At 39.4% G+C, this 25,389-nt stretch overlaps 1 protein-coding gene across 1 annotated transcript in view; it reads left to right on the forward strand.

Moving 5' to 3' along the window:
* The window catches only part of CPA6 (carboxypeptidase A6), an 81,616-nt gene extending 59,450 nt beyond the window's left edge, over positions 1–22,166 (forward strand). The window contains exons 7-11 of the mRNA XM_050331171.1: positions 9,264–9,374; positions 9,623–9,713; positions 14,245–14,447; positions 19,418–19,502; positions 20,823–22,166. Coding sequence (XP_050187128.1) covers positions 9,264–9,374; positions 9,623–9,713; positions 14,245–14,447; positions 19,418–19,502; positions 20,823–21,010 — 678 coding nt within the window. The 3' untranslated portion in view covers positions 21,011–22,166. The remainder of the gene's footprint in view (positions 1–9,263; positions 9,375–9,622; positions 9,714–14,244; positions 14,448–19,417; positions 19,503–20,822) is intronic.
* Positions 22,167–25,389: the final 3,223 nt, after the last annotated feature.

Raw genomic sequence — 25,389 nt, forward strand, 5'->3', positions numbered from 1 at the left:
TAGGGGAGCAAGATGAACTGTGAAAGGGAGCAGATCTGATTACATGTGGGCTACTGTGAAGGCAACCTGCAAAGACAAATGAAGAAAGAACTCATGTCCACAACAAGATTTAAAAAAAAATAAAAAAGAAAAAAAAATAAAAAAGGTTGTTAGTCTAGAATTTTAAAAAGGCTAAATGGGATCTAATACATTAAAAGATTAGTAAATATTACGAAAGGTACTCCATTATGTGTAATTACTTTGTAGAAAGCAGTAGACTTTAGAAACAAAATTCAGACATAGCATATATTTGTCTAAAATAACCCTCATAGAAACAAAGACACAGAACTTACAGTCTTTTTGCAAAAATATAATTACATTTGTATATATGTTAAGTAAGAACATTTAACTCCTATTCACTGGTGTGCACTTAGGAGAGGAGGAGCCCCTGGTGGTCTACTGGTAAAGGCGCGGCGCTGTCACCGCGGAGACCCGGGTTCGATTCCCGGTCAGGGCCACTCCCGGGCAGGTGGGGCTCGTTAGCCCTTAAAGGCAACCCACCTACGTCCTAAGGACCTCGCTGCCACTGTCCAAGCTCGCTTGGCCCCGGCAGATGAACCTTAGGATTAAAGGGTGGGCTCAGTTCCGCGCACACTGTGTCTCACCTAAAAAATCCACTGCGCAGGCTGGAAGGTGTAAAGACCTTCCCCAGATCTTCGCTCGCGAAGACTGGCCATTATTATATATTATATATATTATATATTATTATTATATTATTACTTAGGAGAGGAGTAGAATTCAGATATCAAATTATCCAGACCTCAAATTTAGAATTTTACCATTTTTTAAAAATATGAAATATGGTTCACAGACTGCTATTCAAATTAACATCAAAACTAGATTCTGTTTCAGCTTTAGTGAAAGCAGATGAGGATGCCCATTACATCTGGTTTGACTTTCTTCCCTCTAATAAATGCTGCCATTTGATCCATTTCAATGATGTATAACCTTGAAATGTCTGTCATTCAGGCAACATTTTCAGAAAATAACATGAAGAGATGGGACTTTGAGATGCATTATTCTTCGTTTCTGATGCAGGAGTTTGTATTTCAAGATTAGGAAATCCAAGAAATGTAATTAAAAACCTTCAAGAAGCAAGCATTGTTTCTTCTCCTGGACAAAATATTCTAAGAATCCAATGAAAACTGTAAGGGAAATGTCCATTAAGATCAAGTGCATCCCCCTAAGAGGCCCCTCATCAGGGCCTCAAATGAAGGTGAAAATAGCCTCACACTTGGAAAATGCAGTAACCTCCACCATCACCTTCTTTTCCCATCCTCAGTAGGGATCCCGATTATTTGAGTTCCCAATTATTTAAGATGATGGTTTGGACTTCATCATGCAGCCATGGAGCAAACATGTAACTGCAGACAAAGAAGTTAAATTCTGAGGGCAAATCTCAATTTTTTTTTCCTTTTTTATGCTGACATTGGTATTGGTTTCTTCCAAAACCAGACCAGAATCCCGTCTTTTCACTCCATAATAATGAGGCAAGAGAGACACACAGTAAATCCAAGAAGCAAAATTGCAACATCTGCTCCCACTATTCTCAGATTGAGACTGATTTATGACTCACCTTGTGGGATGCATATGGGATGCATACTGCCAATTAACCAGCCATTAGGCTTGTGGACCAGGCCCCAGAGACCAGTCTTTACCAGGAATTTTGTGGCATTCAAGACCTGAGATTCTTCCTCAAGAATGTTTATGAAGTGCTTGCCTATAGACAGAATAGCTAAAGTAACAGCACATACACGGAGCCAAATAAGGACAGCAGTGTGATCAGACACAGGTCCAAGCAGGAGACTCAGACAGTGTAAAAAAAGGGTTGGCTCTTTTTCTGCGCCGCGCAGGCCATACGATCAGAAGGCAATAAAGCTATAAGTATTCCTACTTTAAGATCTGCTGAAAGCCAGTGTAGCGCTTATTCCACAAAATTCCACAGTCCGTGTTCTGATGGACAAAACATCTGCAATATGCTGCCTCAACAGTCAAGGCAACACTCACTCATTCACTCCAGCGCTGAAGTCCACACTGTCAGGAAAACAGCTTCACATTCTGGATCATTTCTGGGTCTTGCTGAGCTCCATCAAAACCAGCAGTCCTTAAGGAGTCAGAAAATTTCTTTCCTCTTGCTATCCACAGCTACCAGCTTGAAATACTGGCTAATTATTAAATTCAGATACCAGTTTTGTCACCCACTTAAGAAATAGACTGATCCTGGGGGTGTGTAAGATAGGTCTGCAAAGAAGCACAATGATGTTTGTTAAAGATTGTACACTTGACCTATCACTTGTCAACAGACTTACGTCTTTTGAATAGGTACAGTTCTCACAATCCAGGATTTCAGACTAAGTTTAGTTCAAAGGATGCTCACTACCCCTATATTTAGTTATTCTTTGAGACAATGTATTTCACTCCCTGTGATAGGCTTTCCATCTGGTTTTTTGGGGGCTTTTTGAGTTCTCCAAGCAGAAGTTTAGAGGAAGGAAAGCAAGGGCACAACTGCCTCTCCATATAAGCCATATATTTATGCCAGTCCTCTTCCTTAGGAACAGGTATGCCACTGTTCCTAATGCATCTTTGATTTCTGGCCGTCAGAAATCTGAAGAGCTTTTGAAACAATTTGAAATATTCCAAAGTGAATAAGTGGTGTGCAAGGTCAAAACTAAGACTGTACTTGTAGCTTTTTCTTTTCACCCTTTAGCTTGGTATGTTCCTTCTTTCCAAGGTCTGTTCGCTTCAGCTAAAGCTCTTCAGACGATGTTGGCTTGACATGAAATTTTTATTTCTCTTTAAATCATTGTATCTTCTTACTCTATGAAATCTTCCTATCTGGGTTTTCCTCCTGATCATCAATTTTTAGTTTACCCTTGGTTTAGGAAGGTCAGAAGCTCCCAAGGGGCTTGATCCCCTGCAGCATCCTTCACAGGTGCTGGTGGTGAAGGCACCACAAACACTGGCTTTTTTAATCCTTGAAGGACCAGTCAGCTGGTTACAATCTCTCCACAAATGCTCTGCAGCTCTTTCAGTAAATGCAATACAATCATTGAAGCTTAATTTTCATTGTTTGCCAGATTCTAATCTCCCCAGCTGTCTTTTTTGCTGCCTAACCTCAGAAAAAAAAATTGACTTCTCTGAGTGCTCCCTATATATACATTATCTAGAGGAAAAATCCATCTGTTTCATTCTGCAGTATCTATATTTGAAACACTCAGCCTTACTTGTCTTTAGCTAACTCATTCTTCTCTGTCAGGAGCTTCTGCCTGAAACACTATTTGTGTTTTCTCCATCAGAGAGATCACCACTTGCAGCCTCTTCACTCAGCACTTCATTCATCAGCCTTTCAGCAGCAAGAGGCACTGGTACTAATGCAGAATTTGTTTTATCCTCATGATATTTTTTCATCCCTCAAATGCTGTTCCCGACATTTTAAGTTTCTGTGCAGTAATCGCACCTATGTGTAGTAGTTTCTGCTTCTACTCAACATGTCCCCTCCATCCCACAGCTGTTTCAGTTCTGAATGTGTTCAGGTATTTTGGCAGCCACCCTATATACCACTTTACATACCTACAACCCTCTAGCACATCCTTGCTACTGAAAACAGAGGTTACTAACGTGCACCTTACTTCTTACTTCTTACTTCTGAGGGGAAGGAAAATAAAGTAGCAGTGAACACTATCAACGAGAGTTTCCCAGACTGGGCCCTCAGTTGTGATGCTTTGGTTTGGTTTTGTTTTGGTTTTTTTTAAATGGGTAAAATCTGAGCCAAGGCCAGAAAGATAGAGTGCAGTACCATGTTGTCACCACAACGAGGCATGTGATGCATCGTTTTAAAGGCAGCTGTGGCAAACTCTTTTTATACTGTGCAGGGTTTTTTTTCTTTTTTGATGCATGGTGGAATTTCCCAGGTTTTATTCAACAAGAACACAATTTAGGAAAGGTGCTTTCCCTTGCTGTGACATCTTCACGATGGCAAAAAAACAGTTAAAATTGTTTCCAGTTTTCCTTTTCCAAAAGAAATAAGTACTGCATTATTTTTCTTGTGCACTTTCAACTACTCAGCTGCATCTTCCTGCCTACCCATAATTTTAAGAAGGTAAAAAGTACTTTCATTTTGCTTGCAGCTATTAATTTTTCACGATGTGAGTACATCTTGATAAAATAAAGTAACACTGCAGCTGTGTTGTGCCTGTAGTAAGAATTCTTCAATGACACTTGCTTGTGTAAACTCCTGTGTAAGTATTCATCACTAGGGCATTCAGATTCTACCTCATGAAGGCTTTTAAGCTGTTGGGTATGTTCTTCTTCAAGTCATGAAAAGAATTTGTGTTGTTGTTCCAACACATTACTTGCCCTAGGGAGGAAATTCTGCTCTATATTTTAGCAGTCCACTCCTGTGTGATGTTGCTGAGTAATTAGGGCCTCAGTAAAAACTACTGATATGCAGAAACAATACGGAGCATGAGAAAGGACTGTGAAAGAAAATTCCATGCATTGGACAATTTAGTGGTTCCAGAAATGGAATTACAAGCAGTAATTTGTATCTTAATTATTTGGACAATACTCTCAGGCACATGGTGTTACTCTTGGGGACAGTCCGATGCAGGGCTAAGGGCTGGACTCGATGGTCACTGCGGGTCCCTTCCAACTCAGCATCTTCTGTGATTCTGTGATTCTATTTACTTGTGTCTCCACAATTTAATTAAACCTTGTATTCGAGTGAATCCTGTTGGGTTGCCCTCAATATGTACTACCCTAGACCAACATAACTAGGATGTAAAATTCAGTAATTACATTTTTCAGAGGCGTATATCTCGGCGGGTCTCCACCAAGTAGGTGGGCATTAGTTTCATACAATTGCTAGTAGACAAGTTTGTGTTGCCCCTTTCAGAGCACTCACAGTGCTTCAGAATAACACTGGCCTTTCCTTTCCCTGCTAGGCAGTCCTTGACTTGTTTGGGACCTACGAGATTTTTTAAGTGCTACTTCACAGAGTGGAACCAAGAAGTTATGTCTCCTATTTCTACTAAGATCTGTGTAGTTATGCAGCTTCTTCCCTACAAGATCATGCCTTTGCTTGAGTGGTCCCAGCCTTGCACAAGCTTCCTGGTATGGCTGTTTGCTTCTCTAACATTACATCATCGTCTATCTGCCTCTTCTCTGCTTCAGCATTTTCTCAGTTTACACTCATTTACATTGGGATTCTGCAGATCCTTCTTGTCAGACTCTTTTTGTGGGCTCTCCCCTGAGTGTTGAAGAGCAATTGCAGCACAGTCATCTCCCTCACTTTTTTCTGGGTTTCTCCTGCTCCCAAAGAGGAAGGAAGATACATCAGATACAGTTCAAGCTTCAGCCTTGAATATTTGACCCTTTGCTTTAAGCCATTTGTTTTCAGATACTCAGTTGTATCTTAGCCTTAATAACAGGCTTACTACTCTGCTTGTGATTTGAATACTAAAGCAGGATACTAGCAGTAAAAGGAAAAATGGAGATAAAAAGGTGTACTGCTTCCAAGTACAAAGACACAGCTAATTACTAACTTGTCAAACTGCTAAAGTGTCAATGAAGGCCTGAGTGGCAGATCATACTGTCACCCTGCTAAAGTGTAAGATGTACAGATAAGAGTAAAATATTGTATGTTACTGTCAAAAAAGATGTTTTAAATCATATCTTAATAATGGCATGGAAGAGTTAATCCTGTTTTATAGGAAGTAGTTTTATGTGATTTCTGGTACAACAGTAAAGAGAGTCAATTCCATGCCCTAAATAGTAACTATTTAATTCAGTGTGATTGTTTAATTCAAAACCAGAAACAGCAAAAGCTGACTGTCACCTTAAATTTAATAACAATTAGTTGTGGGATAGCAAATTGTTATTAAGCTCAATTGCAATTTCAGAGTTTCTCTCAACCCTGTCTCCTTGCTTTGTCTTTCTTGGTCAATCCCCTTATTTTATAAAAAGCCTAGCTGCGTCCTAAATCCATTTTACACCCTTGCCTTTTATTGCCTTGGCAGTTTACAATACAGCTCTTTTGTTTACTTCATCCCCTAAATTAAATTTCCTGTGGACCTGATCCTCAGCCAGCCTAAGCCGGTGTAGCTCTGTCAACAACCACCGCTCAGCTGATCCAGATGAACGAGCCCCCTCCTATTAATCACCGGTCCTTTCCCCCATCCCCCAGGCGGATTGCTTGCACGGTATTGGCAGGGTTCCTGTGTCATCTGTTCACTCACTAATAACACTATTCAGCATTTATTGGGCCGGTTTGGCTCTCTGCACGTTCAGCAGCAAAGCTGCTATTGATTGCATGATGGGGAAGCAGTATCAAGCCATACTCTGAGAGCTCCGTGCAAACTACGACGCGGTTAATTCACTAATGGTTTATATTCGCCTCGCTTGTGTCACACACCGAGAAAACGTTTCAACACTGCCGGAGGGGGGGGGGGGAGCTGGTTCACATGATCGGTTTTGGGAGGATTTGGGAGTCATGTCACTAAAGGGAAGTTGTGGGATTTGCTCCTGCAAGGACACACCTTGGTAACTCTGAGGCACATTGCCAGAGCCTATACAGTCTGTGTTACATGATTACATACTCCAAATAAAATTGCCAGATAAAAGCAGCATGAAAGACAAAACGTTTTCAGCAAAAAGAGTGAATATGATCTCACTTTACACCATCTACCCTCTTGCTTTCCATGAAGAAGATAGCTGCACTAGTTCCACTACATTTTTAACGAAATGCTAGTCTAAAAGGATAATCAAGTTATTAAGAAAACTCATATATTCTTTAAAGAACAGCACTGAATGATTGACATATTTGGCTTGAAATCAACTTTAAGACTTCAAGTTTTGAATGTTATTATGGGAGACTATAATGCTTCCTAAAGTCTTTCCTGATATTTTGCCAACGACAGCAGGCATTAAAATAACACAGAGTAACTTCAAAAAAATGAAGGGCTACTTGGCATTTTGCTATTGATGTTTTGTTTAGGTTTCTAAATGGTGGTGCTTTTATCTAGGAAGAAAAATATATTCTCCACAGGATTTAAAACCTGTATTAAAAAGCCTTAATTCAAGTATTTTACTTATGTCATTTTTTGCAAATTTGGAATGGTTCTGAAAAATTTGCAAAGCTCATCCATGCAATTTTAAGCAGTGTATTACCTTAAATTAATTAATTATCTGTAGTTATTTTAAGGAGATAATTTTGAAAGTGTTTTAAAGTGTTCAGTCTTACAGCATTGCAGTTTAAAATACAGTATATAACACCACAATGTAGCAAAATGTGTAATTACAGATGCAGCTGACAGTGAAAGAATGGCATACATAAGTACAGATATAAGCACATGTGCCAATCTCATCATCATGTAAATATCCAACATAGGGGCAAAACCTGAGCTTAATTTGCTGATACTGTCTAAAAAGAGAAAGCATAAAAACCTCAAAGAAATGGTGTATGTAGCCTCATTTTCTCCCCAGCTAAATTACTTCTCCCTGAAATAAGCATGGAAAAAAATGTTCATTTCCCTTGACTTATATTCTGGAGCATGCCTTGGTTCTGTCTCCACTGTAAGAACAGTTTTAGTGATTTCACATCCACACTTAACTTATAGGCTTTCAATCCTATGCAGATTTACATGCAGGGCTAGCCTAACACACATAGTAGTCCTGTTTACCTAGTTATATGTGTATTCTGCCTGTGGTAACCCCTCTTTTGGCATCTCATCCCACCCTGCAGTGCTCTAAACCATGATGTTCCAGCTGCTGCCTAAATCTCATTTTATTCTGTGCTGTGCCCCTTTGCCCTCTACTGGTCACCTTCCCCTCCTCTTGCCTGTCTGAAGCACTGTGGAGCAGCTCTGAATGACTTGGCTTTGCTCAGGGATGATGCACTGCTTTGGATCTGCAAGTGAGGCTGAAGGACTTGCATGTGCACAGCACTGCTGGGAGGGCAGACTGAGCCTGGGCAAGGAGAAAACACCACACAATAGAGAGGTGGTTAATGAACCCCTTAGACAAAGTATTTAGAAGTCTCACTAATCCCCTCAGAGAAGAAAAAAATGTTAGACCTCTCCATGAGTAAATTTCAGAACCAGACACATCCAGTTGTATGGCTATTTCCTACCAGTATTCCACTAAAAGCATCCCTTAGCTCCCATGGCAGCTTCAGTAATTCAAACAGCTGCATGGTTAGGAGCCCAGAACTATTGAATTCCTGTACTTCACACTGTTCCCTGTCATTTGTCAATTGAAAAGCATTTAGCTTAGTTTATTTCAGAGCAAACACTTCCCTTTGCCCCCCTGACACATGATACTCTTTGGATCTGAAGGGCTGGAAATACTGCACAGCACCAGGAGGAGAGGAGCCAGGCTCAGGCACCCCTCTGAACCCAGCATCAGTGTGAAACACTTTCCACCTGCCACATGAAGCACTCGATTCCTCACCTTACAGAGTCAACACTTAAGCTTTGAAGGGCGCAAATTTGGTGCCCAGCTATGACAAGGAACAGTATTTCCTACAGCATGTGGGGTCCAAGCTTTGTGGAACTGGTAAAGAAGCATCTCTGGCACTAGCAAATAGAACTGCTGAGGAGCCTCTGATTTTTGCTGTGTTTTTCTAAGATGCAGAGCGGAAAATAAAAATACTTTCACTCCCTAGCCTTCCTCTATGAGCCTTTATACTTAAGATTCTCCAAACTAAAGGGGTTTCTAAGTTATAAAGGAATAAGCTCTCTGTATTGGTAATTGTGCATGTATTATGCATACAACAAAAGCTTATGTAATGGGAGCCTTAAATGCTTTAAGACCTTATTAAATTGTCACCTGGTGGAAGCAACAGGACCCCATTGTCTTATGGGAGCTAAACTCATTTCCTCAACTAAGACTCTATTCCACTGACTTTCAGCTCCTATACCAAGAAATACTTTGCATGCATTTGCTTCTCTGTAATATCAGTTGTCTCTTCTTGACTACTGAAAGTAGCTGAGAAGCAGAGAGAACAGGGTCTTTTAAACACATTTTTCATGTGTTCACATGCTGCCTGAATCACATTTGTAGGAAGACGTCAGCGTTTCAAGCAGAGCTCAAAGGATGTCTGTGGTGCCATGAGATCAGATATCTGTACTGCTGAAGGCCTCATGACTGTCTTAGCCTGTCACAACACATAATTGGAAAAATTATTTTTATTATGGAAACTGTTTTCTTTGGCTTTTCTGCTTTAGGCTCTTCAGACATATCAGACTGATCCTGCCATGAGAAAGATGCTAACTCAACTGTATTTCTATATCATGCCTGTATTTAATGTGGATGGATATCATTTTAGCTGGACAAATGTAAGTAATTTCAGTAGTATTAGTCAAAAATTTTTCAGACAGGAAAGAGCGAATGGTTGTACATCATTCAAAGGTGACTTTCTATATAATCTGGTCCATCACTTTTTGCCTTGCAAAATGGAAGTAAATTACTTCAGTTAAAGTAGAATACTGAGTGTGTTTATCAGGGTTGATTTGTTATTTGTACAAATAGATATTTGCCAAAATATAGTACTGTTGCTGTTTAAACACTTTGTAACTTCTGTTAGGATCGATTTTGGAGAAAAACAAGATCAAAGAACACGAGGTTCCACTGTCATGGTGTTGATGCTAATCGCAACTGGAAAGTGAAATGGTGTGGTAAGTACAGAGATGCTTTGGTATCCTAGTTCAGATTACTCTGTATTTAATTATCCATCAGAGGTAATTATCCAAGTAGGTTAGATCCCATCTGTTGTGTTCTCTTTTCCACAGTTAAAGTTGAAGATACTTTCCCATAAAGCCACAAACCAAGGTTCAAATACGCCTTTTATCTTTGGAAAAACAGACCTTATCATAAGTAAAAAGTTTTCCTGGAAAATGTGGCAAAAGTAAAAAAAAAAATCACACATACAGCTATTCTGTATTTTGGCAATCATATCAATAATTTGAAGCCCAGTATTGAGACTGGCCCATCACTTTTCAGGATTTACCTGACTACAGCTTTAAGAAACATTGCAAACTTCATTTTATTCAATTCTTCATTTCTCTGAAATTATTTTAGTTTTGGAAATGTCAAACTTGCTTTGTTGGCCTCAGTGGTGTTAAGGCCTTTATTATTAGTGATTCAATAGAGAAAGAAAGTGCTTCTAAATGCATGGAGATACAATTTGAATCTCCCAGCACTTCTGTAAATACTTCCATAAAAATTTGCCTCAGTCTTGCATAGAGAATGAAGCAGTAATCAAATAACTAGCAGAAGATTTGCAATGGGTTCACTGAAGAAACAATATTTTATTAAATCTTACATAAAACAGTGCAACTCACACAGGTGTAAGCAGCCCTACAATTCTGGTGTAGAAGAGTAAGAACACTTTGTTATGAAACATGGCAATTTGTACCTGCTTACCTGCTCTCCCATCTTGAACGACTTCCTTCACTTCTCTGTGCAGCTCTTTTCTCCTCCAGCACTAACCCACCTTCCTTATTTATGCTACAAGCTTGTAAAGACAAGAAATTGTGTTTGCATAATGCCAGTGCAAGGGCCCTCCCTTCAGCCCATCCCTCTTCCTCTGGAAGTCTCTAGATGTTTCCACAATACTCTGATTACTTGCACCATACAGTCTGGCTCGCAGTGACTGGATTATTCAAGTAGAGTTCTGAGAATTGTGAGGATAAAAGTGAGTGTGAATAATCTGCCTGGGAAGTTCACAAATGCAGTGAGTGTGAACAGAAGCATACTTTCAATACAGTATGGACCTGTGAAACATGCTTCCAAATTTTTTCAACTCTACTTGCTGTAAGGAGAGGACTGACATAGAACTAGTTACAGAAAGCCTATGTTAGTTGAGTCCCAGGGCTGCTGTCACAATCTTTAAGGCAATTCTATGCTGCAAAAATAACGTAGAGATGAAGCAGTCCTGCATCACTGCTATCATCATTTCTTCAGGTGCATAAGTCACAACCGCAGGTATTTTGGGAACATACATTTACTGTTCAAAAGATAGCCACCAGCATAGTTGGAATGATCGGTTCTTTTATGAAGTCTTTGGAGACATATTTTAGGTACCTATCACTGCAACATTAATACTCAGTGCATTTTCTTTCTAGTCTTAATTAATCTTTCTTGGGTTCACATCTCTCTGCTCCTCCCTTTTCCTGCTCCCTAGCCACTGTATTAGAGCACATTTTTACTCAGTCCTAAAAATGTTTGCATAGTTTTCATTTAAAAACCTATTTTTTCTAGGCTGAGTGAAACCATAATAATACCCACATGCATTGTATGTTGTAATCCCCTACTTGTTGCATTTCTCCCCTGTACTAAAGATGAAAGACAGGTCCTCGCCCTGAGTTTAAAAAATAAAAAATTCCTTTAAGGTTGCTCATCATCCCACCAAGCACATGCTCTGCTCCCCTCACTGCAACCCAAACTCTGTCTGATTCTCTATTTTGATGGAGAATAAAGAGCTCTTTCATGAACTGGGCTGACTGGTGCTCAGAAGATCCTGGACACTAAATGAGTCAGCGAAGAATCTAGATCATATCACACTTTGAGGCTTGCATAACCATGGTGTGTTTAACATTTAAAACTGCATGTGCTTGTAAAAACCTTTTCATTCACTTCAGTCACACTTCAGTTTGCAGACAGGCTTGAACTTCACCGTGGGGCTTCCAGGCAGGTGTGCTGTGTGAGAATCCAGCCCCAGCAAAGCCGCTGCAAGCTAGCAGCAGGGAGCTAGTCAGTACAGATATCACAGCATCCTGTCTGCTTTCCTCTTCCCTTCTAGTGTAGGACTTTGATGTAAACTTTGTCATACCGCTTCTGTACTCTCTAGGGACCAAGAAAAAGGCCAAATCTAGCCCTGATTGTGCTAGATTTCACATTACTGCACCCTTGTACCCAAAATAGCGCACAGAAATTGCACACAGATCCATGTGAATACTGACAGCAAAAACTCTGGGAATGCTCCTTGCAATACGTATATATGTGCAATAACCAGCATAGTGGTTTAATGATAATGAAATAAATATCAACTTTAAAGCAAATAATGAGGTACTTAGAACTAAATTGTGTCATAGGGCAAATCCAGTTAAAGGGTTTGCATCCAAATCCCTGTGAGAGCAGCAATGGGAGTTAGAATTTCCAGTGCACCCCAATTTCTAGTGCACCCCAGTGCTCACTGAGAACAGTGTTCCATACTGGCAGAATTGGCTGCAAGGAAGTTTGAGAATCATGCCCCAGCTCATCCATCCTCTCAGTATTCTTTCTGTATCAAAGGATTGGTTTTATCAGTCTCAGCACACATTTCCTTTTTTCACTTGATCTCGTGATGGATGTTGGAGGACACATGGTATGCTATCAGGTACAAAAATAAGGCAGCATAGTAACATTTGACACAATTCCATTTGCTTCTCATGACTGTAACTCAGAAATTTCACAGGAGTTGATACACACTGTATCAATTTTTTTTCCTTCTTGAGTTACTTTGAAAGAACTTTCAGTATGAAAATTGAGTATATCCTTACATTATCCAAGGCCACCATGGAAACTCCCTCTTTTTACTACAACCAGCTTCTCTTCAGGTAAAGCATTAACTACAGCTGGGATTTCAAATGGCTTAAAGTAATGGGCTGGACAGTTCAGAAAGTTTTTTCTTTGCTGGAAGTCACTAAACTGAGTCATATTTTTCCACTGGGTCATTTTACCCTTAGCTTGTAGGATTCCGCTGTTTATTAACAGTGATATCCATTTCCATGATTCGGCATACAAGACTGTTACAGGAGATGAAGTATCCATAAAAAAAGTGCAAAGGCTCTGGAAGCTCTGTTAAATAGCTCTCCTTTAGCTATATTATCTGACAAGACATCGAGGCAGAGTGCTCTTGAGATTTCGATGGCTTGGTGGCCATCTGTTTGGCATGGAAGAGGCCATCTGCCCTCTATATAACCCTTCCACATCCACTGCAATCCAAGCACTAATACCTTTTGAAATCCCCACCTGTGGCCACTGAATGGTAGCCTCAATTTTCATCTTACAAATGAAACTGCAGCATGAAATTCTTCCACTTTTTAATTTTGGCATTGTGTTGATTGCATAACCCTGGTTTAGTTGATATCTTTATGCCTTCTCACACACTGCTTTTTTCTTATTAATTGAAGATGGCAGTACTAACTGTACAAAGGAAAGCTAATAAAACACTGCTTTTGTAAGTCTCTAATGGCACCAGGGAAGTTCTCAAACAAATTATTATTAGTATGCAGGTCACTGCAAAGCATGGTATTTTGAAATCACAGCAGATAAGATTGGAGTGGATTAGCATAAATATTGTTCTTTTAGGCCCAGGCCTTAAGCTGTAAATGAGATGATGGCTTAGATCTAGAATTGCTAAATGATAAAGGAGCCACCACCACATCCTCTTTTCTAGGTTTCATCTTTCAGTACCTCATGGGATATTACAGGCAGGCTACTCTTGTGCAGCTTGCTGCCACCTGAGCAGGCTGATGAAGTGAAAGATATCCTCAAAACTGAACTCCTGCCCCAGACTTGAAGGAAATTTAGACCCTGTACAAACTGAGATGATTTCTATTTTAACTAACTGAGCAATCATACCATGTGGCTTGTCATTTTTTTCTCTCAAGGTTTGCAAGGGTGAAAATAGTCTAGTCAGGAACCATTCTCATGTTTTAAACCAGTCTCTAAGGTAATGCCTGTTGAGGTTATCTACCCACCATTATAACCACAACTGTAGTAGCCAGTACATTAAAATGCTCCTAAAGGCTAGATTTGTCTTGGCAGTGACTAATAAAGAGGTGTAGCTCTCTGATTTCAAACAGACCAACTGAGACCCATCAATAGTTTTAATAAGGAAATCCTGTCATAAAAAGTGCTACTGATACAGAAAGCCAGGCAAGAAAGGACAATGAAGTCAGGCTCTCCTCTTTCTGTTGGGTTAGGAGTATGTCCTCTAGGGAGAACTGCCTGTAGTTGGCCAATTGGAAGCTTGGTGTGTCTACTAGATGAACAAGCAGATTGCTGTACTGAGGTCCCACTGACTCATGCTCATCAGTCACAAGAAAGCACTGTGTTTATTGTTTTTCATGCTTTTTCATGGGGGCCAAAAAAGGTTGAGCCAGAAGCTGACCCTTAGAAATTCTCTGTGATCATTCACCATCTTTTTCTTTCAATCTCTAGATGAAGGTGCTTCATTTCACCCATGTGATGACACATACTGTGGTCCCTTTCCTGAGTCTGAGCCTGAAGTAAAGGCTGTTGCTCATTTCCTCCGCAAACATAGGAAACAAATAAAAGCCTATTTGTCCTTCCATGCATATGCACAGATGCTGCTGTACCCTTACTCTTACAAATATGAAACTATTCCAAACTTCAACTGTGTGGTAAGTACACTAAAACTTGGGAGAATGTGCTCCCTTATATAATATTTTTTGTATGTTTTCTTTTGAGAGGAGACTTGTTTCTTCAACATTTTGCATATATTTAACATTGAGAGGTATTTATTCTGGATTTGCCTGCAATCACGTTTCTGGTTATATAACCTTCACTCACCATGAGTCAGTGGTAATTTGATTAAAATGGTGTAGTGCTTTCCATCCATCAGTCCCTTTAAATTACTTTATAGGATAAATCCCTAGGTTTTAATTATAATTATTATCATTTTATTTAATTAACTGTAATGGGAATTATGTAGTCAAGTCCTTGGGCATCTAGCTGAAATTCTGTCTCTTCTTGTTCAGAACTTAAACATTAGGATCATCTTCAATGTTATGAACAAAAAAAATTGAAATTGTTTACATTTATCAATTCAAGGAGAAATCTTTCAATTCCACCAAAAGTAAAGCTTCAATTGCATTATGTATCATTCTTCTTAGAAACAGTGCTTGTAACTGTTTAAGACAAGCAGTTAATCAACATCAGAGGCTTCTGTATATTAGAATAAATTAATAAGAATATGTTTTCTGATGGAAGCTTACTGATTTACAGATAGATATATTTTGTGTATTTTATGCTCATCCAAATGCAGAACTATTCCTTCAGCTTGCAGTCTGAAGTCTGTTTTAGCCATCCTTGTGTTTGTAAAACTGTCCTTATGGCTTATTCTCTTAGAGAAATATGGCTAAGCTTTGCTTTCTCTTTGCTCCTGCTCACAGATCCACCCTGCATCAACCAATTGCAAGTCTCTTTCTGTCACCCTCAGTCCCCAGTAAATTACATTTTCCATATATCTTCAACTTTTACCTTGAAAGTTGCAAGTTGCAGTGACCTTCAACTTGCTACTTTAAGCTAGTTTTCTCCAAAGGAGCTTAACTGCACCTTAGATTTATCCTCTGCAGAATAAATGATGCTGTCAGTCCCTGGAGTTTCGCTGAAGTTTTGCTCGGCTGTTCTCTCAAGAGGCTGAGCAGCCAGCACTCCACAACCCAAACTCTCCTTGTAGGCTTATTTCTGTTGAGATACTTAATTTCAGCAGCTACTAGACATTCTTCTGTCTCACATCATTCCTGTGGAACAGAGCAAATCAGAAGTTAACTAAGCAGCCAAAGGACCTAAAAATATGAGACTTGTGGGGACTGACCACACAGCCCTGTATTGACTGGGAATCATGAATCTTCTTTTTCTTCTTCCTTCTCCACCCTCTTTTGGGGAGTAACATGGAGAAAGAAGTTCCCCAAGTGAATTAATGACTATTACATATCAAAAAAACATAGACTGGCAATTTAAAACAACAGAATCTAATTCCTTTGAAGACCAGCAGATGTAAGAATATTTTTTTCGGAACAGGCAACAGAGAAGGTGATAAAGACATGGTGTTAGGAAGAATCAGCATCTCCTCTGCTAGTATATAATTATTGGGTATCTTATGAAGTTATCCAGAGTAATGTAAGGCAATGGCAGACACTACAGACAGGAGAAAGATTGTCTAAGAGAGAACACATACCAGTGTATCTGCAGCACAGGTTTTGTTGCTCAAGGGATATTTCCATTCTGAGACAGGGAGTAACTGCCCATAGCACACACACACTCTCTCTTTCCATCCATAGCTTTTAGACTAAAGGATCCCAGTTTTTGATGTTTAGTAGGTGTTCCTAAGGTTTGTGAGGCCTTGGATCAGGCTCCTTATTGGAGGGAGTAAAGCACAGACCTAAGGGAACAAAGAAAGACACTTGTTTTAAACAGCCCTGGACAAATGGAAGCCAAATCCTAATTCTAAATATTTTGCCAGTATTTGGACCTTATACTTCTTTTTATTGAGGTGGGTCAAAAAGAACAAGGAGGTTGGAAAAAGAAACTGAAGTAATTTCCTGTCATTTATAATGCTCGTTATGGGGATCACAGTGAAAATGAATGAAATACTGTTGCTTAATTATTTGTATGTTTTTAATATTTGCCTACAACCAAAGTCTTCATCACCTGGTAGTTCCTAAATGAGTAGTTTTTTAATATTTGAAGTCTCTAAAATGGTGACTTAGGGTGAGGTTTCAGATTCTCCATTTCTCTTGGAAATTACTCTGAGTTGGAAAGCAATGGATCTCTGTTTCCTGAAGCTGATGGAACGAAGGTTGTTTGCCTACCTGGACTGTGTACAGTGGACAATTGTGGGACCCCACATGCACAGCAGATAAATAACATTTGGTGCCAGCAGGGGGACACAATTAAATCTGAGCAGTAGAAAGGATGTTTCTGTCTGGGTCAGATCATGTTAGTGAGCTGTCAGTTACCATTTCAATTAAAGTGATCAATTATTCAGAGCTGCTTTGAAACTGGAGAGCTGTGCACTGATCACAACATGCATATTCTGCTCTAATTTAGGCACAACTCTCTTATTAACACTCTCCTGAAATCTGTTCTTTTAAAATACCTAAAATAAAAGTACTCTTTCAGATTGCAAAAACCCAGCAAAAACATACATCTATCTCAAGACTTTTAAATTTCACCTCTTTTCATCCCTTTTCTTCCTGTACAGTCGTTTGCCTTAGTGTTTGTAGTGAACTTACATGGCATGACCGAGTTTGTGTATGTCTTTGTAAAAATCTGGTAATTTTATGTGGCATTTTCTCCTTGAGGGTGTTCAAATACTGGTTGCCTGGATTTATTCAGGATCCAGCCTGCACAGTATGACACAGTAGAGAACTGTCTCTTTGGGCACATAGCTCCAGCAGTGGAAGCAAGCTGCACCCTTCAAGGCTAAGAGCTTCAACTTCACAGTGCCCAGGGACAACTGCCTAAGCGGTGGACATGGACTTGGGACACTCCCAGCCTGACCTCCAGACTGCCTCTGCACAGAACCCAGTACCACTCTGCTGATTTTAAACAGGCATTGCCAAACTATTTGTTTGAAAGATTTCAATAGGACTTGCTTCTGTTGTCTCATTGCTGTACAGCGTGTAACTTACGCCCAAGGCATCTTCTTGTCTGTGGCTGCGTTCTCCTTGCCATGGCATATTTACCAGGGCTTTGCTCTCCACCCCTCTCAGCTCCCTCAGCTGAGCCCTGTCTCCCACTCCCTTGGCATCAGGCCTGTGTCAGCCCGACCACACCATGACCCTGGCATGGTTGAGCAACTGAGCCTGGGACTTGGGACTTCTGTGCAGGCCCCAGACGACAGCCCCATTCTGCCTCTGGAGCTGCCCGCTCCCCGGGCCCTGCGCAGCCCCACGGCCACTGCCGTGACCTCGCACTGCCACCTCGCTGCCCTCAGAGGTCTCAGCACCTCCAGCCCTGTCACGGGTCTTGCATGTCACCACTCAGAAGTCGAGGCATCTGGAGGAAGAGTGCCAAGTGACAGCACTTACCCGTTCTGCCGCAGGACAGGGCCCCTTCCCACCTCCTCATCTTCGGTGTTAGGGTGAGTCAGAGGTTACCCCTCACACCAGCTGGCGACCACATCCCAGTCCTGCCGAGTTCCCAGAAACATTGAATTCAGTGGTCCTTACCTCCATATACTCTCTCATGACGGTGGCAAGAGGCCAAGCTGAAAATGTCAGTCTCCAGCACCATCATCGCTCTGCTGAGAAACAAACAAACAAAAAATCTGGTTGTGCTTAACAAGTTTTTATAACGGAGTAAAAAAGTGCTCTTCCATTTGCTAAGAGCGTAAAATAAACTCTCCAAAGCCCACCTGCAGATTAGTAAGTGAAAATTAATTTATTTTTGTTTCTGGAATGAAATTTTAAAGCAGTTTTCCCTGGCTTCTCTACTCAGACAAAGACCCACAGCAGGAACGCCTGCACGGGTCAGAGCAAGGATTAAGTCAGAATCCGGACTCTTGACAAGGGCAACCAAGTGGAAGGTTAGGGAAAACATATACAGAAAGGCAAGTATAGAGTAATGTGCATTCATCTAGAACATGACAAATAACAAGGTAAGGACTGAGCTCATGAAGATTTGCATAAATCCAGACTTGTAGCTCTTTAGTTCACGGAAGTTAAACAACTAATATAACCATTGTAGCTTTACCTAGTGATTCAAAGTCCAGCAGTTTCTAGGTCCCAAGATGATAATTTCCTGTCCTCTGAAGGGATTATGCCTCTGTGTTTGCCCAGCCTCCATTGTACATTCTCCAGCATACTTATCTTTGGAATCATAGTATTCTTTTTTCTTTTGTGCATCTCTTCTCTGTGTGTGACCCTTAGAATTCGCCACGGGTCAGGCCTTCTGCACCCATTTTTACGGGATGCTGTGAGCCTCCTAAACAGACTGCATCTACGTGTTGAAACGTAGGTGCTGATTTTCCCTGTACAGTACTGAAATCACATTTATGCAACAGTGTATAAATGCAAGACTTGCATAATGCAAGACTTCATCATGCGGCCCCAGAGAAAGTTCGACCAGCGCTGAACATTCACCTGGAACTTGCCTCCTTCCTTCTTCCCACTCTGCTCAATGAACCACTGTGGAGTGTCAACAAGACATCATTTCTCCTTCACAAGCTCAGCAGTGACAAGGTTTAGTGGACTGGGAAATGCAGCCACAGAAGATGCCTACATGGCTTTTAAACTGCATAAAAAAGAGAGTATTTCATCTCATGGTGTCACATGTTGCCTAAATTCATTGTATCACTAAATTGATATATACAAATTATAATTACAGATATTTAATGTCTGGTCATTCACAGTGCAGGGAGCTTCTATATGCCATGAAAATATCAAACCAGGATTTTCAGGGAACAGCTATCAATAAAAAAAAAAAAGTATTTATCTTTTGCAGTAATTTTAAGTTAGCTGCCACAGTCTCACTGAACACAGCATTGCGCCGGAAGACAGTCATCCATTGAACTCAGATTCCAATCCAATTACATTATTTAATTTAAAGTCTAATTTATGTATTTATTTTTTCTCCTTCTCCCCAGGAATCAGCAGCCTATAATGCTGTTAACGCTCTTCAGTCAGCCTATGGTATAAGATACAGATACGGTCCTGCTTCGAGCACTTTGTGTAAGTTTTCCTCTGGCAGATTTTGTGACTTTGACCTTCCTATACCAAGAAGGAGAATACCCTTATTATAACAAAGAAAGCAAACACTGTTTAAAGTGAACTTCGACCCAGTTTTGGGTTGTGAGGAAGGCGGAAGATGAAGTTTTGCAACTGATTCAGTCAGTTGATTGCAGTAAGATTAAGTCAACTGATGCAATGAAAGAGATTAAAATGCAATGCATAAGAGAGGCAAAAGCCAGCAATAACATACCCATAAAATATAAAACCATGTTTTTCAAAAAAGAAAGATAAATTAAGATCTTAGAAAGCATATCATTATCTGCAAATGCACTACTAAGTTGTAACAGCATTTGTCAAGCAAGCTCTCTGTTGACAGGTAAGAGAAAAAGAAGTTCAACAGGTTTCAACAAGACACTTTTTTTTCTTTACTGAAACTATGAGGCCTGCCTGCTGTGGATAATGATAACAGACACTGAAAAAATGAAAAGCTTAAGATTTTTCACAGACAATCTCCTGCATCTCTGCTGTTTCTGTGTTTTGGCTACAGCTCCACTTACTGTGGGCCTCAGTCTCACAGCATGGTCATCATCTTGTGCTCATTACAGTGCAGTCAGTCCTATGTCAAAGGAAAAGCAGTATGAATTAATCCCAGAATTGCACAGACTACAGCAGGCCACGTGAGAGATGGATCTTTATATAAATATGTGTCTTGGGTAATCAAGTTAGGGAGATAATGAAAGCATAAGCAGCACACTTCCTTGGGAAGGTTTGTTAATATTAGATACCACCTATGCAAATGCTCTCATGCTGTGAGGAAATGGTGAGAATATAAGACAAATGAAAAGAATTTTAAAAGCACTTTAAAAAGGAGAAGCTAGATTACTTTATCAACTGTTCCCCTTCCCCCTGAAAAGGAATTGCCTAAAAAACCCAGGTTAAACCTAGGAGCACACAGAGTTCCAGTTCAGCTGGGAGATCATTGTAGAAGGAAAGGTTTAGACTTCACTCAGATGAGGACAAGAAACAGTTTGAGGCTTTATTCTAAATGTTCTCTTTTATTAAAATTTTGCTTTACACAAAACAGTCAGTTATAATATTTTTCCTATGAAAATCAAGTGTCTAATCCATATCGTGCTGAGCACTTTTCACCAGGTGCTGGGGGCCCGTGCCCTTCTCGAAAGGGTGTTCAGGATCAGAGCAAGTAACAGTTTGAGTTGCAAGTATATTCACAGAGACAAAATGCCACATGAACCCTCTGCTAGTTTCAACATGACCTGCATTTAACATCTTTTAAAATTTTCTCTGAATTTCCTCTTTCAGATGTGAGTTCTGGCAGCTCTATGGACTGGGCCTACAAAAATGGCATCCCCTACGCATTTGCATTTGAGCTGCGTGACACTGGCCATTTTGGATTTTTACTTCCTGAGATGCTGATCAAACCAACCTGCACAGAAACCATGCTTGCAGTTAAAAATATAACTCTTCACTTGCTGAAGAAATGTCATTGAGAGGGAGCTCGAAGTGAACATTTAATTCGCAGTGCTGATGCCTTTCAGTACATTCAGTTGCCATTCTAAGCTTGGCCACTTCAAAATCATGAAGCTAGTGGGAAACACGGTATTGTTTCTACCAGATTTGCTTGGTGAGAAATGGAAAAAATCATTTAATATCTGCTCTACAGAAGTCCATAAATTTCATATACTAACTTAGCTACCAATGTGGTGTAAATAGTTTCTTCTTTTCGCAATAAAGCTTTAATTTTGCAGCTTCAGTGGGGCAAGTCCTGCTTCACATACAGATGCCTGAAATAGAGTTCCACTTCCAGGCAGGCCCTATTCTTGCTCCTTTCTCTAATAGGAAAACATCTCATTGTGGGATCTCTTGAACCAAGGGCTAAAGTTTACATTCATGTAAATGTACTCTGTGACCCAAGACAGGCCTGTGTCCACAGCAGTAAATGCCACATAGTGGTAGGTGCAAGTGGCAATGTGGCTTTCTTCTGCATGTATACATACATCCATACATATACGCACTCTTGTGATTTTTTTTTTTCATATTATGCAATAGTTTGACCCGGGGTTTCTTTTACCTGTTCAGAGAAACCTTTTTTTAAATGTATATATTGGGGTGGACTCAGAATCAATATACTGCCTTTGAAAATGTAACTTTGCTAGCAATGTGTAAGAATTATAATGGAATATTATTCAGATATACAATACTCTGTTTCATGGAGAGACAAAGCACCTTGCCATGACTTGGAACTTGGAAGCTGGCAGTCAGCTGGTGCTTATAGGCTTTGCTGTAGTCAGCGACTGCCCATTTCCACCAACCAAGGATTTAAGCTTAAACTGTAATTAACTGATGATAACTGATGTTTTATTTATCAGTATTCTTGCAGTAAGTTCTGCAGCTCTATGGCTATGTGGCTTTTCCTCTTGGAAGTTGTGTTTTTGGGGGTTTTTTTGCATGTTTTAAAGGAATTAATAAATTCTTAATAGATTTTTAAGTGAGCCAGAGATGAAGGCAAAAGCCTTACAGATGAAATACAGTGAATAAGCACCGTGTTTGAAAGAACAATAATGAAAACACAGAGAAAATAACAACACATTGAGGGGATTTTGGTACTTTTAAAATACTATTTTTTTAATCTTATTATATCTGGAAAAGCATATATTTTACTTTATTAATTTTGAGTTTAATCTTATGACATTACATGTTAAATAAAACATATTTGTTAACAAAATCATCAAAGACTTTGGAAGTATTCTTCATATTTCATGTAAGTTTTAAAGCTTTAGTTCAAGGATGGAACAATTTAACTATCTCTGAAACATTCCTGACACTAAGGATGTGGTATTTAAAAAAACCTACATCCTCTCTAAATAAATACTTGAACTTAGCAAATGGGCAATCTTTATAAGTTTAGGGAGCACTGTATTTAATTAGGCATACCATTGTTTTCGTATACTCTTGTTTTCAGGACTGCAAAAGGCAATCAGTGAGCAACAATGACAGAATTTAATTCTATTTGTCTAACATTTTGTTAATCAATGCATTTATTTTAAACAGGCTTTCTGAAAGCAAGTTTAGATTTTTTTAGTTCTTTCTAGTTTGACTAATGCAAGTTTCTGTTCCGGTTCATTAAAAATCTAGGGGACAGTATCTCTCAAAATAGCTATCCATTAGTAATTTTGAATTACTTATGACCATAATCATTTAATATTTTGAAGACAGCAATAACTGTCTTTTGCTATGCACAGACTCTTGACCAATGGCCTTGATAGGGGTGTAAATTAATTGTTAGCATGAATTGTTATGAGTTATTCTGAATTTAGGTGACAAGACTCAACTACTATAAGGACATAAGAAACTGAAATGAAGGACAGAATGCATGATGAATGTATAATCAGCATGAGGCAAATTTACCTTTGAATTGCTACAGTACAACCATGGACTGGGAGAAACCAGTTTCTGATGTGGTGGTTTGATTCCTGCTCGTAGTTCAATAGTTCACCAAGATGAAACATTTCAGTTTCATCTTTATACCATTCCAACTCCACTGGTAATGAAAAGTAATTGAACTCTTGGACCAAGAAACAAACCAACCAAACAAACAAACATATCTTTTAGTTACCAAAAGAACCAAACACTGTAGATCTAGTTGACCTTCTTGGAGAGGAATAATTGCAAGTATTCTTAGATTTATACATGAAGCTTTGACATTTAGATGTACTTGATATCAAAATCAGTCCAAGAATAAAGCTAAATGCTAGTATCTGGATGGACTCTACATGAATACTATGTATGATGCGCTACTGAGAAATTTGACCTGAGTTTTGAAGACCTGTGCGGGGTAATTTAATGCCCCAAAGCTGAAAACAAGTGTAAACAGTCTCTGAGCCCTTTAATATCAGGGTCATTAAAGCTGATGGAAAGGCAGTCACTAAGAAAGAACAAACCCTATTTCCTGAATTAAAAATCTGTAAGATAATTTATCAGCAACAGTGAATCTAAATGGAGTAGTTTACCCTAAGGAAAAAAAATAATGGAAATCAGCTATTTGGATATGAAATCGCAGCCTTTGTGACTTCTCTGAACAGCTCTTTTTTATCTCCATAATTGTTTACTTGTCTTCCCTTTGTACTTCTCTTTAGCAGTCTTTATTGACTACAGGATAACAGAACTGATAGCTGGTTTTTAGAAAAGTGATTTTATGATCATATGTACAATTTATCATTCAACACAAGAAAAAGTACATGAATAGCGAAACACTGTTTATTAACCCAGCAGTCAAAATCACATATATAGTGATTATGTGAAATCCAGAAGTTACACTTCCATTGATTATGGATAGAATAATTACAACCACTTCTGTCATTTGAAAAAAGTGCTCAGACAAGCTTTTGTGAAGATCTGTTGTGGTTGGGGTTTTTTTTCTTTTATTTTTATAAACAAACTTCTGAGATTAATTAATGGGAAGGAAACAGGTCCATGCCTCTTTGGGTCACTCTGCCCAAAACTAATTATCACAAATTACATTAAATCATCATTCACAAATTGCAAAAAAATTGGCCTTTATAGGTCAAAAAAGGTATTGAGTTTTGTTGCAAACCTTGAAGAAAGAGCACAGCTGATGGGTGAAGCTCCTTGTGTATTTTTCAGAAGTTGCTTGAAAAAGGTCAATGTATTTGGTCACTCATAATATATAAGGCCTATGGAAAATGGCAATTTCTTTTTGAATTTTCTGAAATTTGAATTGAAAGAGTCTAAATGACCTTGAATGCCAATATCCATTGGCATCCAGAGTCAGTCCACTAGTTTATAACAAACAGCAGTGTGCAGATTGCGCTGCCTACTCCAGGACTGCACAAAATAACCCTTGATTGACAAGACTGTATCTAATTCTTAAAGCTGGGAAGAAAGTATTGTATTTCCTATCAAAAATAAGTTACTATTCAACTGTTCCAATTTACTCATGTTAAACAATCCCTTCCCTTTTTATGTTTACATTCAATTTAATGGTAAAACTCAAACAATAAAATACTCGGTAGCAGAGGTAGGATAACAAGTACTTTTGTAAGCGTTTTGACCTTTCCTTTGGTTGTGCAAAACTACTATATAATTTCCATAGTTCATTGTCATGTAGCTGTCACATTCAGTGTCTCGCACAATGAGTTCATGTTCTTGAATTCTCTGTCTAGAAGCCAGATATTACCCTTTTGATGCAGTTCTAAAGTGATAGTAAAACGTGTGGACAACATCTCAAATGCATAGAGATACAACTACCCCTCTGCTGTAGAAAACAGGACAAGAGAAAAGAAATTTAAATAAATTACAGGAAGACTTTTTAAATATTAAACCCTGGGACATTAGGTATACTTCTTAAAAAACATTTGTAAATGCTTACCATACGAGATACCTTTTCTGACTTTTTAAGTCTTCTGTTCACAGAAAATGTAGATCATCTGGAATATGCCTGACTCTCATAATCATTCAGAATAAAAAAATTTAGGTCCAAACAGCTGTGATTGCTTCCTCCTTCACTGTGTAGGAGGGAAGCTGGGTGTGGAGAGTGCTACCTTCTGGCTGACTGCACTGACAGACTTTCCAGCCCCATCAGCACCACCAAGTCAGGAGTACTGATGCTGTTGGTGGGTCTGACTTGGAGGAAGGGGAAAGATTCCAGAACGGTTTTCACAGTTCTCATCGGAACGTGCGTGTCACCCTAAGCATGATGTGCTGGTTGAGCAGCTTGTCAGAAATTCACAGCCTTAGGCTGCATGTGGTGTCAAAAGGGCCTGCCTTAACAACAAGGTCTTCTGTCAACATCTGCAAATTTGGGAACTGGCCGAGAGCTAACATATGGCTGTCCTTAGCAAATGATGTT

Source organism: Myiozetetes cayanensis, unplaced genomic scaffold (assembly GCF_022539395.1).
Source record: "Myiozetetes cayanensis isolate MyiCay16 unplaced genomic scaffold, myiCay2020 scf1, whole genome shotgun sequence".
NCBI lineage: Eukaryota > Metazoa > Chordata > Aves > Passeriformes > Tyrannidae > Myiozetetes > Myiozetetes cayanensis.